Here is a 14,447-nt window from a genome sequence, read left to right on the forward strand (position 1 = left end):
TAATATCACCAATTTAGTGCTATAATTCATCATATACATATTATAATATGTTAATATGTTTATACATATATATACAGCTGAGATCGTTATTTTTAACATGTTTATATTTGTTTTTCCACCATTGAGAACCACTGCGCATGTGTGAGTAAAAGGACATTGATTTCCACACACTGTTGATTGCGCATGTGTAACAATTAAATTAGGGTGCTAATTGGACCTATTTGGACACCTACATAAGAGGACACTGTGGGACACATTGTTAGAACCCCTGAGGAAGAGAGCAGCTCGCTCTCGAAACGCGTAGGGTTAATCCGTGGGGACCTGAACCAGTGCATTGCAATTGCCTGCAAGCTCCGTGACGAATCTGCTGTTGACTATCACTAAATCCGCTCGAATCTGCTGTTTGCAAAGTTCCAACTACCGCGAGGAGAGAACGCCAATGCGGAGGGAGTCCCACGCTGTTTAGCGTGCATAGCCTTTCCCCTTTGGCCCAACACTCGGCGCAGCAGCGGTGAGAGCTGCACCAATTCATTGTGCTACACCTGCCAAGCTGCGGGGAAACGAGGATCCAGAGAGGCACACACAGTCTGGCGTGCTGCAACCATCCCCCTGGCCCTGATGCGGATGCGGTAGCAGTGGTAGCTGGAAAAAGGAGAGGGGATACTCTCAGATATATCCACTGCTTGTATATATCTTTCGTCCGGTGAGTGGGCAATCCACCCAGTGCAGCTGTTACATGGTCCCATATTAATTGTCCTTAATTGTTACCCATTGTAATTTTCATTTGTATATGTTTTGTATGTCCAGTGTTTTTAATTATTTTATTAAATGTTGTTATTTTCAATTCACCCTTGATCTCAGCTGATATATAATTAGTAATAGTATATGTTGTTTGTTTTAACAGTATTACACTATGTTCTGTGTTTTTTTACTTTTTTTTTAAGCACATCTTTATCACATGGAATCCTCATCGGTCTCCTCCTGGTGGTGATTATATCCTTTCATGTTGGCGCCTTGTATATTACTAATCCTTTTTTTCCTATTACATTTAGTGTTACGGTAATATATGTTTTAAGTGCACCTATTAAAAGTTACATTTTATACTCACATAGTGTGCACATAAGTGAATTTTCTTTTGGAGCACAAACATTTTTGTACTCCTTTGTTTCCCTGATTCACTTCAATTCACAGTCGCACCTATTGTTTTTGACAATTATCGATATATATGTATTATTCATCTACATTACAATTAGTATAATTTAGTTGATCACTCCCTATCCCTCCCCCCCTTTTTTGCTGTGTAAATAACAAGCAGCGGTACTGTTGGTGTAAATAACAAGCAGCGGTAATGTGTGTGTGTAAATAACAAGCATCGATACTGTGGGTGGGTGTAAATAACAAGCAGCGGTACTGTGGGTGTGTGTAAATAACAAGCAGCGGTGCTGTGTGTGTGTAAATAACAAGCAGCGGTAATGTGTGTGTGTAAATAACAAGCATCGATACTGTGGGTGGGTGTAAATAACAAGCAGCGGTACTGTGGGTGTGTGTAAATAACAAGCAGCGGTGCTGTGTGTGTGTAAATAACAAGCAGCGGTGCTATGTGTGTGTAAATAACAAGCAGCGGTACTGTGTGTGTGTGTAAAAAACAAGCAGCGGTACTGTGTGTGTGTGTAAAAAACAAGCAGCGGTACTGTGTGTGTGTAAATAACAAGCAGCGGTACTGTTGGTGTAAATAACAAGCAGCGGTACTGTGTGTGCGTGTAAATAACAAGCAGCGGTACTGTGGGTGTGTAAATAACAAGCAGCGGTACCGTGTGTGTGTAAATAACAAGCAGCGGTACTGTGGGTGTGTAAATAACAAGCAGCGGTACTGTGTGTGTGTAAATAACAAGCAGTGGTACTGTGTATGTGTAAATAACAAGCAGCGGTACTGTGGGTGTGTAAATAACAAGCAGCGGTGCTGTGAGTGTGTAAATAACAAGTAAAAGGGATAAAGGGGAATGTTACAGGCAGTAGAGGCTTTTCCCTAATATCTCAGGAGATAATATACACATTAAATCATGGGACAGTAACCCCATTATTTAATATGAACAGGACAGGTTTATCCCTATGAAACGTAAATGTTTGGCAGATATCCCCACTACATGTTATATGCTGCAGCATAACAAGAAAGGCAGGAATCACTGCACACAGCAGAATAACAGGAATAGAATAAACGCTCATTGGGAGGTGACAAGATTAATAAGACTATCAGACATTATATTATTACCCCACGCGCCTTTAAAGAAGCCGTCCCACCTAGGGCCAAAATAAATCAGCGGCAGAGTTATATCCGGGGAACTGACGCATCTCTTTACAGTATCACACACCTAGAAATATTGTGGTAACATTTATTAAATGAGATGAGAGACGCGGTGAGATAAACACTTGTCTGACAAACATTCTCAGGGAGAAGCAGGAATATGTTATTCTGCATAATACAATTCTTATATTATAAAGCATTTCCATTTACTGACACAGCACAAACATATATATGTAATGGGTATACGCTCCTATATTACTTCTATACGCGCGCTCCCAGAACAGGAACTAAAATAAGATTAACGCTATCAGATATCCCCAGGACAGGTATGTGAGATATATATATATATATATATATACATAGCAAAGTGCTGAAGGGGCCCTCTGGGTAACTGATTAATACATGAGATATATTCTCCTGTTCTCTCCCTCGCTCACTGAATCCCTCCCAGTATATTCTTATTTCTATGTACTATATTATATACTGTTTCTATGGGTTCCCCTTCTGGGCCGGGATCAGTACTCCTAGCTCCTGATTCTGACCCAGCCTTTCTTATCTACATAGAACGCAGCATGCAGAGGCTCAGTGAAGGTGGCAGTGACGGTGTGTAAGTGTCTGATCGGGTCACACAGCTGATAAAAGGACAGCCGCCCAGCCTCATAATCCAGGTATATTCCTAATCTCTGCACGGGAGACTCGGGATATATCCATGTTTGCATGGAGTCATGTATCACTGAATGATTATTACCCCACATGTATAAACCCCAGGACTTCTTATTCTCTCCTATGTAGGACAGACGTCCTTTCCTTACTATACTGGGATAGGAAATCCCTATCCCCTTGCCCCCTGAATCACTGATCTCCACTTCCCAGTAATGTTGTCCTGAGGAAAAACTCCTGCTGCTTAAAACCTGATCACACACAAATCTCTCTGGGGTCTTTGGGCGTAACTGGTTTCTTTCTGAGCTGGATGCAGTTTTCAGGTCACCTGATACAGATACATGATTACCAGCTGTATTTACATCCAGTAATATGCCTGAATCCCCCTGCACACAGAACCCGCTCTTTGCTATTAGATCAGTCACAATATCAGCTAATCTCTGTAATGTCAGTGAGATCAGAACCTCATCCAAATCCCCTACAGCAGGGACCTTATTACCCTCTCTCTCTCTGTCCTCAGCATTGTCTGATTCCCGTCCCTGTAAGACAGTTAGTGGATCAGTGATGTTGCTCAGCTCCTCAATGTGAAGCATCTTCCTGGACAGCTCGTCCTTCTTTATTTCCAGCTGCTGGATTAGATCAGAGACTCGGAGAGAAACCTGCTCTTCCCACCTGGTGATCTCACTCAGGACTCGCTTCTCTAGGACTTCCAGCTGTGCCCTGATGTCCCTAATCAGGGCAGTGACTCGGTCTGTTACCCCGGCTGCTTTCTCTTGCGCTTCTCTCCTGTGTTCCTGCAGACTCTGGGCTCTTTTCTCAGTCTCCTCTCTCACTGAGGTCAGTTTCTCCAGAACATGTCTCAGTTTCTCCTTCTTCTTCTCAGAGGCCTCATTCAGCGACTCCACCTGGTGTCCCCTGTGCTCCCCAAACACGCAGCAGGACACACAGATACAGGCAGCATCCTCAGTGCAGTAATACTTCAGGATCTCCTTGTGGACGGGACATTTCCTGTTCTTTAAGGAGGTGGTTGGCTCAGTTAAGACGTGTTCCTCTGACTTGCTGTGTCTCTCTAGGTGAATATCACACAGGGAGGCGTCACACTGCAGACAGGTTTTAGCAGCAGGTACAGAGGAGGTAACACAGTAAGTGCAGAAGATCACAGCCTCCTCCTGCTCCGGCTGAGTAGAAAGGAAACGCTCCGCTATGTTACACAGCTTCAGGTTCCTCTGCAGTGCAGGACGCTCCTGAAACCTTTTTCTGCATTCAGGACAGGTATAAAGTCCAGATCCCCCCTGGGAATACCACACACTCCCAATACAGCCCTGGCAGAAGTTATGCCCACATCTCAGCGTTACAGGCTGGGTATAAATGCTCAGGCAGATGGGGCAGTTTAGCTCCTCTCTCAGACCAGCAGACGCCATGCTTGGAAGCAGCAACAGGAAACAAAACTGAAATTCTCCTCTCTCTCATATAACCAGTGGGGCGTTTCCCTTCTCAGCACACAGGGGCGGGGAGTTTGTTACTCAGACTTTAGCTGTGTGACCATTAACCCTGTAAGTTCCTGGCTACAGTATACAATATGAGGAATGAGTATTTAATAGAATTTTCAGCATGTCTCCTATCTGTGCTCACATGGGGTGTTTGGTGACATTTGACAGAGGTTTAGCACTTCAAGTGTTAAGTAACCTTTTAAGTCAGCTGTTTGTGTTAAGAAAGGCAGAGGCCCCCGATGGGGCCGTTGTGACGGGAGGGGGTGACCTGGTTCAAAAAGGTTAAGCCCGGTTTTGGTTACCCCTGATCCATGTATAACGGTCCAAGAGAGTGAGCTCTTGGGCCCAGTAACATTGTATCTTTACCATGTGTTACCAGTAATAAAAGTATTTTTGTGTTTTCCCCTTTCCGGGCGCGCAGTAAAGCAGGGATTGCTGGGGGGTGAGTTTCCGGGCGCGCAGTAAAGCAGGGATTGCTGGGGGGTGAGTTTCCGGGCGCGCAGTAAAGCAAGGATTGCTGGGGGATGAGTTTCCGGGTGCGTAGTAAAGCAGGGATTGCTGGGGGATGAGTTTCCGGGCACGCTGTAAAGCAGGGATTGCTGGGGGATGAGTTTCCGGGCGCGCAGTAAAGCAGGGATTGCTGGGGGATGAGTTTCCGGGGGGCACGCAGTAAAGCAGGAATTGATGGGGGATAAGTTTCCGTGCTCGCAGTAAAGCAGGAATTGATGGGGGATAAGTTTCCGTGCGCGCAGTAAAGCAGGGATTGCTGTGGGATGAGTTTCCGGGCGCGCAGTAAAGCAGGGATTGCTGTGGGATGAGTTTCCGGGCGCGCAGTAAAGCAGGGATTGCTGGGGGGTGAGTTTCCGGGCGCGCAGTAAAGCAGGGATTGCTGTGGGATGAGTTTCCGGGCGCGCAGTAAAGCAGGGATTGCTGGGGGATGAGTGTCCGGGCGCGCAGTAAAGCAGGGATTGCTGGGGGGTGAGTTTCCGGGCGCGCAGTAAAGCAGGGATTGCTGGGGGATGAGTTTCCGGGCGTGCAGTAAAGCAGGGATTGCTGGGGGATGAGTTTCTGGGCGTGCAGTAAAGCAGGGATTGCTGGGGGATGAGTTTCCGGGCGCGCAGTAAAGCAGGGATTGCTGGGGGATGAGTTTCAGGGCGCACAGTAAAGCAGGGATTGCTGGGGGATGAGTTTCCGGGCGCGCGGTAAAGCAGGGATTGCTGGGGGGATGAGTTTCCGGGCGCGCGGTAAGCAGGGATTGCTGGGGGATGAGTTTCCATGAGTTTCCTGGCGCGCAGTAAAGCAGGGATTGCTGGGGGATGAGTTTCCGGGCGCGCAGTAAAGCAGGGATTGCTGGGGGGTGAGTTTCCGGGCGCGAAGTAAAGCAGGGATTGCTGTGGGATGAGTTTCCGGGCGCGCAGTAAAGCAGGGATTGCTGTGGGATGAGTTTCCGGGCGCGCAGTAAAGCAGGGATTGCTGGGGGGTGAGTTTCCGGGCGCGCAGTAAAGCAGGGATTGCTGGGGGATGAGTTTCCGGGCGTGCAGTAAAGCAGGGATTGCTGGGGTGATGAGTTTCCGGGCGCGCAGTAAAGCAGGGATTGCTGGAGGGTGAGTTTCCGGGCGCACAGTAAAGCAGGGATTGCTGGGGGATGAGTTTCCGGGCGCGCGGTAAAGCAGGGATTGCTGGGGGATGAGTTTCCGGGCGCGCGGTAAGCAGGGATTGCTGGGGGATGAGTTTCCATGAGTTTCCTGGCGCGCAGTAAAGCAGGGATTGCTGGGGGATGAGTTTCCATGAGTTTCCGGGCGCGCAGTAAAGCAGGGATTGCTGTGGGATGAGTTTCCGGGCGCGCAGTAAAGCAGGGATTGCTGGGGGATGAGTTTCCGGGCGCGCAGTAAAGCAGGGATTGCTGGGGGATGATTATCCGGGCGCACAGTAAAGCAGGGATTGCTGGGGGATGAGTTTCCGGTTTCGCAGTAAAGCAGGGATTGCTGGGGGATGAGTTTCCGGGCGCGCAGTAAAGCAGGGACTGCTGGGGGATGAGTTTCCGGGCGCGCAGTAAAGCAGGGATTGCTGGGGGATGAGTTTCCGGGCGCGCAGTAGAGCAGGGATTGCTGGGGGATGAGTTTCCATGAGTTTCCAGGCGCGCAGTAAAGCAGGGATTGCTGGGGGATGAGTTTCCGGGGGGCACGCAGTAAAGCAGGAATTGATGGGGGATAAGTTTCCGTGCTCGCAGTAAAGCAGGAATTGATGGGGGATAAGTTTCCGTGCGCGCAGTAAAGCAGGGATTGCTGTGGGATGAGTTTCCGGGCGCGCAGTAAAGCAGGGATTGCTGTGGGATGAGTTTCCGGGCGCGCAGTAAAGCAGGGATTGCTGGGGGGTGAGTTTCCGGGCGCGCAGTAAAGCAGGGATTGCTGTGGGATGAGTTTCCGGGCGCGCAGTAAAGCAGGGATTGCTGGGGGATGAGTGTCCGGGCGCGCAGTAAAGCAGGGATTGCTGGGGGGTGAGTTTCCGGGCGCGCAGTAAAGCAGGGATTGCTGGGGGATGAGTTTCCGGGCGTGCAGTAAAGCAGGGATTGCTGGGGGATGAGTTTCTGGGCGTGCAGTAAAGCAGGGATTGCTGGGGGATGAGTTTCCGGGCGCGCAGTAAAGCAGGGATTGCTGGGGGATGAGTTTCAGGGCGCACAGTAAAGCAGGGATTGCTGGGGGATGAGTTTCCGGGCGCGCGGAAAAGCAGGGATTGCTGGGGGGATGAGTTTCCGGGCGCGCGGTAAGCAGGGATTGCTGGGGGATGAGTTTCCATGAGTTTCCTGGCGCGCAGTAAAGCAGGGATTGCTGGGGGATGAGTTTCCGGGCGCGCAGTAAAGCAGGGATTGCTGGGGGGTGAGTTTCCGGGCGCGAAGTAAAGCAGGGATTGCTGTGGGATGAGTTTCCGGGCGCGCAGTAAAGCAGGGATTGCTGTGGGATGAGTTTCCGGGCGCGCAGTAAAGCAGGGATTGCTGGGGGGTGAGTTTCCGGGCGCGCAGTAAAGCAGGGATTGCTGGGGGATGAGTTTCCGGGCGTGCAGTAAAGCAGGGATTGCTGGGGTGATGAGTTTCCGGGCGCGCAGTAAAGCAGGGATTGCTGGAGGGTGAGTTTCCGGGCGCACAGTAAAGCAGGGATTGCTGGGGGATGAGTTTCCGGGCGCGCGGTAAAGCAGGGATTGCTGGGGGATGAGTTTCCGGGCGCGCGGTAAGCAGGGATTGCTGGGGGATGAGTTTCCATGAGTTTCCTGGCGCGCAGTAAAGCAGGGATTGCTGGGGGATGAGTTTCCATGAGTTTCCGGGCGCGCAGTAAAGCAGGGATTGCTGTGGGATGAGTTTCCGGGCGCGCAGTAAAGCAGGGATTGCTGGGGGATGAGTTTCCGGGCGCGCAGTAAAGCAGGGATTGCTGGGGGATGATTATCCGGGCGCACAGTAAAGCAGGGATTGCTGGGGGATGAGTTTCCGGTTTCGCAGTAAAGCAGGGATTGCTGGGGGATGAGTTTCCGGGCGCGCAGTAAAGCAGGGATTGCTGGGGGATGAGTTTCCGGGCGCGCAGTAAAGCAGGGATTGCTGGGGGATGAGTTTCCGGGCGCGCAGTAGAGCAGGGATTGCTGGGGGATGAGTTTCCATGAGTTTCCAGGCGCGCAGTAAAGCAGGGATTGCTGGGGGATGATTATCCGGGCGCACAGTAAAGCAGGGATTGCTGGGGGATGAGTTTCCGGTCGCGCAGTAAAGCAGGGATTGCTGGGGGATGAGTTTCCGGGCGCGCAGTAAAGCAGGGATTGCTGGGGGATGAGTTTCCGGGCGCGCAGTAAAGCAGGGATTGCTGGGGGATGAGTTTCCGGGCGCGCAGTAGAGCAGGGATTGCTGGGGGATGAGTTTCCATGAGTTTCCAGGCGCGCAGTAAAGCAGGGATTGCTGGGGGGTGAGTTTCCGGGCGCGCAGTAAAGCAGGGATTGCTGGGGGATGAGTTTCCGGGCGTGCATTAAAGCAGGGATTGCAGGGGGATGAGTTTCCGGGCGCGCAGTAAAGCAGGGATTGCTGGGGGATGAGTTTCCGGGCGCGCAGTAAAGCAGGGATTGCTGGAGGGTGAGTTTCCATGAGTTTCCAGGCGCGCAGTAAAGCAGGGATTGCTGGGGGGTGAGTTTCCGGGCGCGCAGTAAAGCAGGGATTGCTGGGGGATGAGTTTCCGGGCGTGCATTAAAGCAGGGATTGCAGGGGGATGAGTTTCCGGGCGCGCAGTAAAGCAGGGATTGCTGGGGGATGAGTTTCCGGGCGCGCAGTAAAGCAGGGATTGCTGGAGGGTGAGTTTCCGGTCGCACGGTAAAGCATGGATTGCTGGGGGATGGTTTTCCGTGCGCAGTAAAGCAGGGACTGCTGGGGGATGAGTTTCCGGGTGTGCAGTAAAGCATGGATTGCTGGGGGATGAGTTTCCGTGCGCAGTAAAGCAGGGAAACACATCCCCCAGCAATCCCTGCTTTACTGCGCCCGGAAACTCATCCCCCAGCAATCCCTGCTTTAATGCGCGCCCGGAAACTCATCCCCCAGCAATCCCTGCTTTACTGCGCGCCCAGAAACTCATCCCCCATCAATCCCTGCTTTACTGCGCGCCCGGAAACTCATCCCCCAGCAATCCCTGCTTTACTGCACGCCCGGAAACTCAACCCCCAGCAATCCCTGTTTTACTGCGCGCCCGGAAACTCACCCCCCAGCAATCCCTGCTTTACTGCGCGCCCGGAAACTCATCCCCCAGCAATCCTTGCTTTACTGCGCGCCAGGAAACTCATGGAAACTCATCCCCCAGCAATCCCTGCTTACCGCGCGCCCGGAAACTCATCCCCCAGCAATCCCTGCTTTACCGCGCGCCCGGAAACTCATCCCCCAGCAATCCCTGCTTTACTGTGCGCCCGGAAACTCACCCTCCAGCAATCCCTGCTTTACTGCGCGCCCGGAAACTCATCCCCCCAGCAATCCCTGCTTTACTGCGCGCCCAGAAACTCATCCCCCAGCAATCCCTGCTTTACTGCACGCCCGGAAACTCATCCCCCAGCAATCCCTGCTTTACTGCGCGCCCGGAAACTCACCCCCCAGCAATCCCTGCTTTACTGCGCGCCCGGAAACTCATCCCACAGCAATCCCTGCTTTACTGCGCGCCCGGAAACTCATCCCACAGCAATCCCTGCTTTACTGCGCGCCCGGAAACTCACCCCCCAGCAATCCCTGCTTTACTGCGCGCCCGGAAACTCAACCCCCAGCAATCCCTGTTTTACTGCGCGCCCGGAAACTCACCGCCCAGCAATCCCTGCTTTACTGCGCGCCCGGAAACTCATCCCCCAGCAATCCCTGCTTTACTGCGCGCCAGGAAACTCATGGAAACTCATCCCCCAGCAATCCCTGCTTACCGCGCACCCGGAAACTCATCCCCCAGCAATCCCTGCTTTACCGCGCGCCCGGAAACTCATCCCCCAGCAATCCCTGCTTTACTGTGCGCCCGGAAACTCACCCTCCAGCAATCCCTGCTTTACTGCGCGCCCGGAAACTCATCCCCCCAGCAATCCCTGCTTTACTGCGCGCCCAGAAACTCATCCCCCAGCAATCCCTGCTTTACTGCACGCCCGGAAACTCATCCCCCAGCAATCCCTGCTTTACTGCGCGCCCGGAAACTCACCCCCCAGCAATCCCTGCTTTACTGCGCGCCCGGAAACTCATCCCACAGCAATCCCTGCTTTACTGCGCGCCCGGAAACTCATCCCCCAGCAATCCCTGCTTTACTGCGCGCCAGGAAACTCATGGAAACTCGTCCCCCAGCAATCCCTGCTTACCGCGCGCCCGGAAACTCATCCCCCAGCAATCCCTGCTTTACCGCGCGCCCGGAAACTCATCCCCCAGCAATCCCTGCTTTACTGTGCGCCCGGAAACTCACCCTCCAGCAATCCCTGCTTTACTGCGCGCCCGGAAACTCATCCCCCAAGCAATCCCTGCTTTACTGCGCGCCCAGAAACTCATCCCCCAGCAATCCCTGCTTTACTGCACGCCCGGAAACTCATCCCCCAGCAATCCCTGCTTTACTGCGCGCCCGGAAACTCACCCCCCAGCAATCCCTGCTTTACTGCACGGAAACAGGCAGATGGGGCAGTTTGATGAGTTTCCGGGCGCGCAGTAAAGCAGGGATTGCTGGGGGATGAGTTTCCGGGCACGCAGTAAATTAGGGAATGCTGGGGGATGAGTTTCAGGGGGTTTTGCGGAGGAATTGTCGTCAGAATGTGCCTAGGATGTTGGGGTCCGGAGTTGTCGGTTCCCTATAAATGTACCTGGGAATCATGCATGATTTTCGGATACATAAAAGTACATTGTCCCGGCAATACTTCCCCTTGAAAACGCAAGCGTGACTCACCACTAGGGTACCCTGCTTCAGCACAGCCCAGAAAGGCACAGGGATGAACAGGTATCCCTGCAGCTCTGGGAATCCCTAGGTTAAGGGGGGTACCCCAGTTAGTGCCAAGGTGTCCCAGAACCTGTATTGGGTATAAGAATAGATAAACCTGACCTGTTTAGGGGCTTTTGGGGTTCCCTGTGTCGTAGAAACTCCAGATTTTGGGAGTGTAAGTTTTAGGTGGGATATTTGGGTGAAAATGTCTTCCTTTTGTTTGCACGGGATCGGGGGGCCCAGCTACTGGCGGTCCCCTGATTCTCCCCAGCGTGCAGGCACTATTTGTGGGTTTGCGGTTTTGCCCCTGGGGCATCCCGAGCCGGTCCAACACTCTCCCTGCCTCTGACATCATCAGCCAGAGGAGCCCTGCTCTGATTGGCTGGTGGGACATGTTCCAACGCTCTGAGTGGCCGAAAGGCTCTGTCTATGTTAAAACATAGGAAAAGAGTTGTCTCCAAAAGGGGCTGCTGCAGATCAGGGCTCTGTCTCTCTCTCACTCTTTTCAGACTTGTAGGTAATCTTGGGACTGGCCCAGTGACGCGCCGGTGAGGTTTCCCCGCGGCATTGCGGTGCCAGGGTCTCCTAGCCAAGCTGAGGACTGGTTCTGAGGAGGGAAGTTACCTGTTCAAGGCGTATTCCAGCTCCGGGGAGTGAACAAGGTCAGCCTCTGCTGAAGCAGGCACCGTGCACCTAGGAAAGCCTAGTTTTACCCCAGACCCCAGTAAGTGTGAATATTCTCTGTATTCTGTATTTCTGTGTGTTTCCGAGGTATTATCCGAATAAACCTCATTTTATGTCACCGCCTGGTTTTGCCCTGTGACCGATCCCTTAAATATAAATGTGTTATAAGACCCGGTCTCTTGTTACAGCCGTCGCCCACATAAGGGCTGTTGTGCCCCCAGAGTGGGAGCGGCCCAGCACATCCCAGCAGCAGCCCAGCCTCCTGCATCTGACCGCTGGACCTCCCACAGACCGGCCCCGAGGAGAGAGTGGCCAGAGCAGGAGCTGGCTGCTGCATCCTCCAGCCGCGGGCAGAGAGAGGCAGCACAGAGGGGAAGCTCCGCCCCTAGCCTCACTATGGTACCTGCTTACTCCAGCCGCGGGCAGAGAGAGGCAGCACGGAGGAGAAGCTCCGCCCCCAGCCTCGCTATGGTACCTGCTTACTCCAGCCGCGGGCAGAGAGAGGCAGCACGGAGGAGAAGCTCCGCCCCCAGCTTCGCTATGGTGCCTGCTCACTCCAGCAGACAGAGAGGCAGCACAGAGGAGAGGCTCCACCCCCAGCCTCACTATGGTGCCTGCTCACTCCCGCAGACAGAGAGGCAGCACGGAGAAGCTCCGCCCCCAGCCTCGCTATGGTGCCTGCTCACTCCCGCAGACAGAGAGAGGCAGCACGGAGAAGAAGCTCCGGCCCCACCCTCGCTATGGTGCCTGCTCACTCCCGCAGACAGACAGACAGAGGCAGCATGGAGAAGAAGCTCCGCCCCCAGCCTCGCTATGGTGCCTGCTCGCTGCAGACAGAGAGTCAGCACCGAGGGCAAGCTCCGGCCCCCAGCCTCTCTATGGTGCCTGCTCACTCCCACCGCAGACAGAGGCAGCACGGAGAAGCTCCGCCCCCAGCCTCGCTACGGTGCCTGCTCACTCCCGCATACAGAGAGGCAGCACGGAGGAGAAACTCCGCCCCCACCCTTGCTATGGTGCCTGCTCACTTCCGCAGACAGACAGAGGCAGCACGGAGAAGCTCCGCCCCCAGCCTCGCTATGGTACCTGCTCACTCCCGCCGCAGACAGGGAGAGGCAGCACGGAGGAGAAGCTCCGCCCCCAGCCTCGCTATGGTGCCTACTCACTCCCGCATACAGAGAGGCAGCATGGAGGAGAAGCTCTGCCCCCAGCCTCGCTATGGTACCTGCTCACTCCCGCCGAAGACAGAGAGAGGCAGCACAGAGGAGAAGCTCCGCCCCCAGCCTCACTATGGTGCCTGCTCACTCCCGCTGCAGACAGAGAGGCAGCACGGAGGAGAAGCTCCGCCCCCAGCCTCACTATGGTGCCTGCTCACTCCCGCTGCAGACAGAGAGGCAGCAGGGAGGAGAAGCTCCGCCCCCAGCCTCGCTATGGTTCCTACTCACTCCCGCAGACAGAGAGAGGCAGCACGGAGGAGATGCTCTGCCCCCAGCCGCGCTATGATGCCTGCACCTGCGCCTCCCGCAACCGCCCCCTATGCACCCAACCCCTACACAACCGCCCCTTACCTCCACCTCACGCACCTGCCCTTTACGCGCCCCACACCTGCGCCTCAAGCACCCGCCCTGTGCTCTGCGCAGTGCTACTGCACCCTCACCCATCAGCATCCTTTTACCTACCAACACAGTGTCCGTAGAATACATTGGTTTTGCCGCGACGGCGCGGCGCCGGCGCTATCAGCGCAGCCTGAGTTGTTCATTTAGAACGTATGAAGTACGATTTTGCAAGTTAAATATTAGAATACTCGATGTTCTCTAAACATGTTCTGATTTTTATAAGTAGCTGTTACTCTGTAATGTATATTTTTTATCCGGCCGTATTAGGGACTGCAGGATACCATATTGTATGAGGCAGAATGGCGAATCAGCTTTCCGCTGGCGTCGCGTTAGTTTTTATTCCAACCAATAGGATGAGACTAGAGACTTTATCAGTGTAGGTAGCGGAGGTCCAATCACACTCCTGCCGAAGTTAGATTGTGACTAGCGAAATGCGTTGGGTGAACAGAGGAGGAGGAAGCCGACGTGACCGGAAACTAGCGACGTCGCAGCGCTGCGGGGAGCTGAGTGCCATTCCAAGTGGCCGCTATCTGTAGAGACACCGGGCAAACCAAAGAGCGAAGACCCCCTTCCGTATCTGAAACGGGTTACCATGGCAACACTAGGGTATATAACATTAGCAGTTACAGAGGCACGCCCACCCCCGATGAAGTTCCTGATGGAACGAAACGCGCGTCGGGTGATGATGACGTCACGGTCATCTACTTTGTAGCACAACTGCAACAAAGGTAGCGAGCCTCTCTGCTGTATTTTAACCTCGTTGTACCCCGATGTTTAGAAAGATTAAATAAGACGTTGGGCCGACAAGGCCCCCAGTAGCAGTGAGAGTCCTGCGGCATTGAATTGTACCAGGCGGTGGAGCCGGACTGCAGACTGTACTGCAGCAAATATACAGCCACTTCCTGTATGTAACGGGAGCAAATATACAGCCACTTCCTGTATCTAACGGGAGCACATATACAGCCACTTCCTGTATCTAACGGGAGCAAATATACAGCCACTTCCTGTATCTTACGGGAGCAAATATACAGCCACTTCCTGTATCTAACGGGAGCAAATATACAGCCGCTTCCTGTATCTAACGGGAGCAAATAAACAGCCACTTCCTGTATCTAACGGGAGCAAATAAACAGCCACTTCCTGTATCTAACGGGAGAAAATATACAGCCACTTCCTGTATCTAACGGGAGCAAATAAACAGCCACTTCCTGTATCTAAAGGGAGCAAATATACAGCCACTTCCTGTATCTAACGG

The 14,447-nt window shown here is 53.2% G+C and overlaps 1 protein-coding gene across 1 annotated transcript; it reads right to left on the bottom strand.

Moving 5' to 3' along the window:
* Positions 1 to 2,390: 2,390 nt before the first annotated feature.
* On the bottom strand, positions 2,391 to 4,386 carry LOC142471306 (E3 ubiquitin/ISG15 ligase TRIM25-like). The gene has a single exon (XM_075578140.1). It carries the CDS (start codon positions 4,381 to 4,383, stop codon positions 2,827 to 2,829), a length of 1,557 nt encoding a protein of 518 aa, XP_075434255.1. The 5' UTR covers positions 4,384 to 4,386; the 3' UTR covers positions 2,391 to 2,826.
* Between the last annotated feature and the right edge of the window lie 10,061 nt (positions 4,387 to 14,447).

This window comes from Ascaphus truei, chromosome 20 (assembly GCF_040206685.1).
Source record: "Ascaphus truei isolate aAscTru1 chromosome 20, aAscTru1.hap1, whole genome shotgun sequence".
Taxonomy (NCBI): Eukaryota; Metazoa; Chordata; class Amphibia; order Anura; family Ascaphidae; genus Ascaphus; species Ascaphus truei.

Bases quoted from the DNA above. Each gene is read 5' to 3' on its own strand.
- LOC142471306 (XM_075578140.1), bottom strand. From the start codon at position 4,383: ATGGCGTCTGCTGGTCTGAGAGAGGAGCTAAACTGCCCCATCTGCCTG.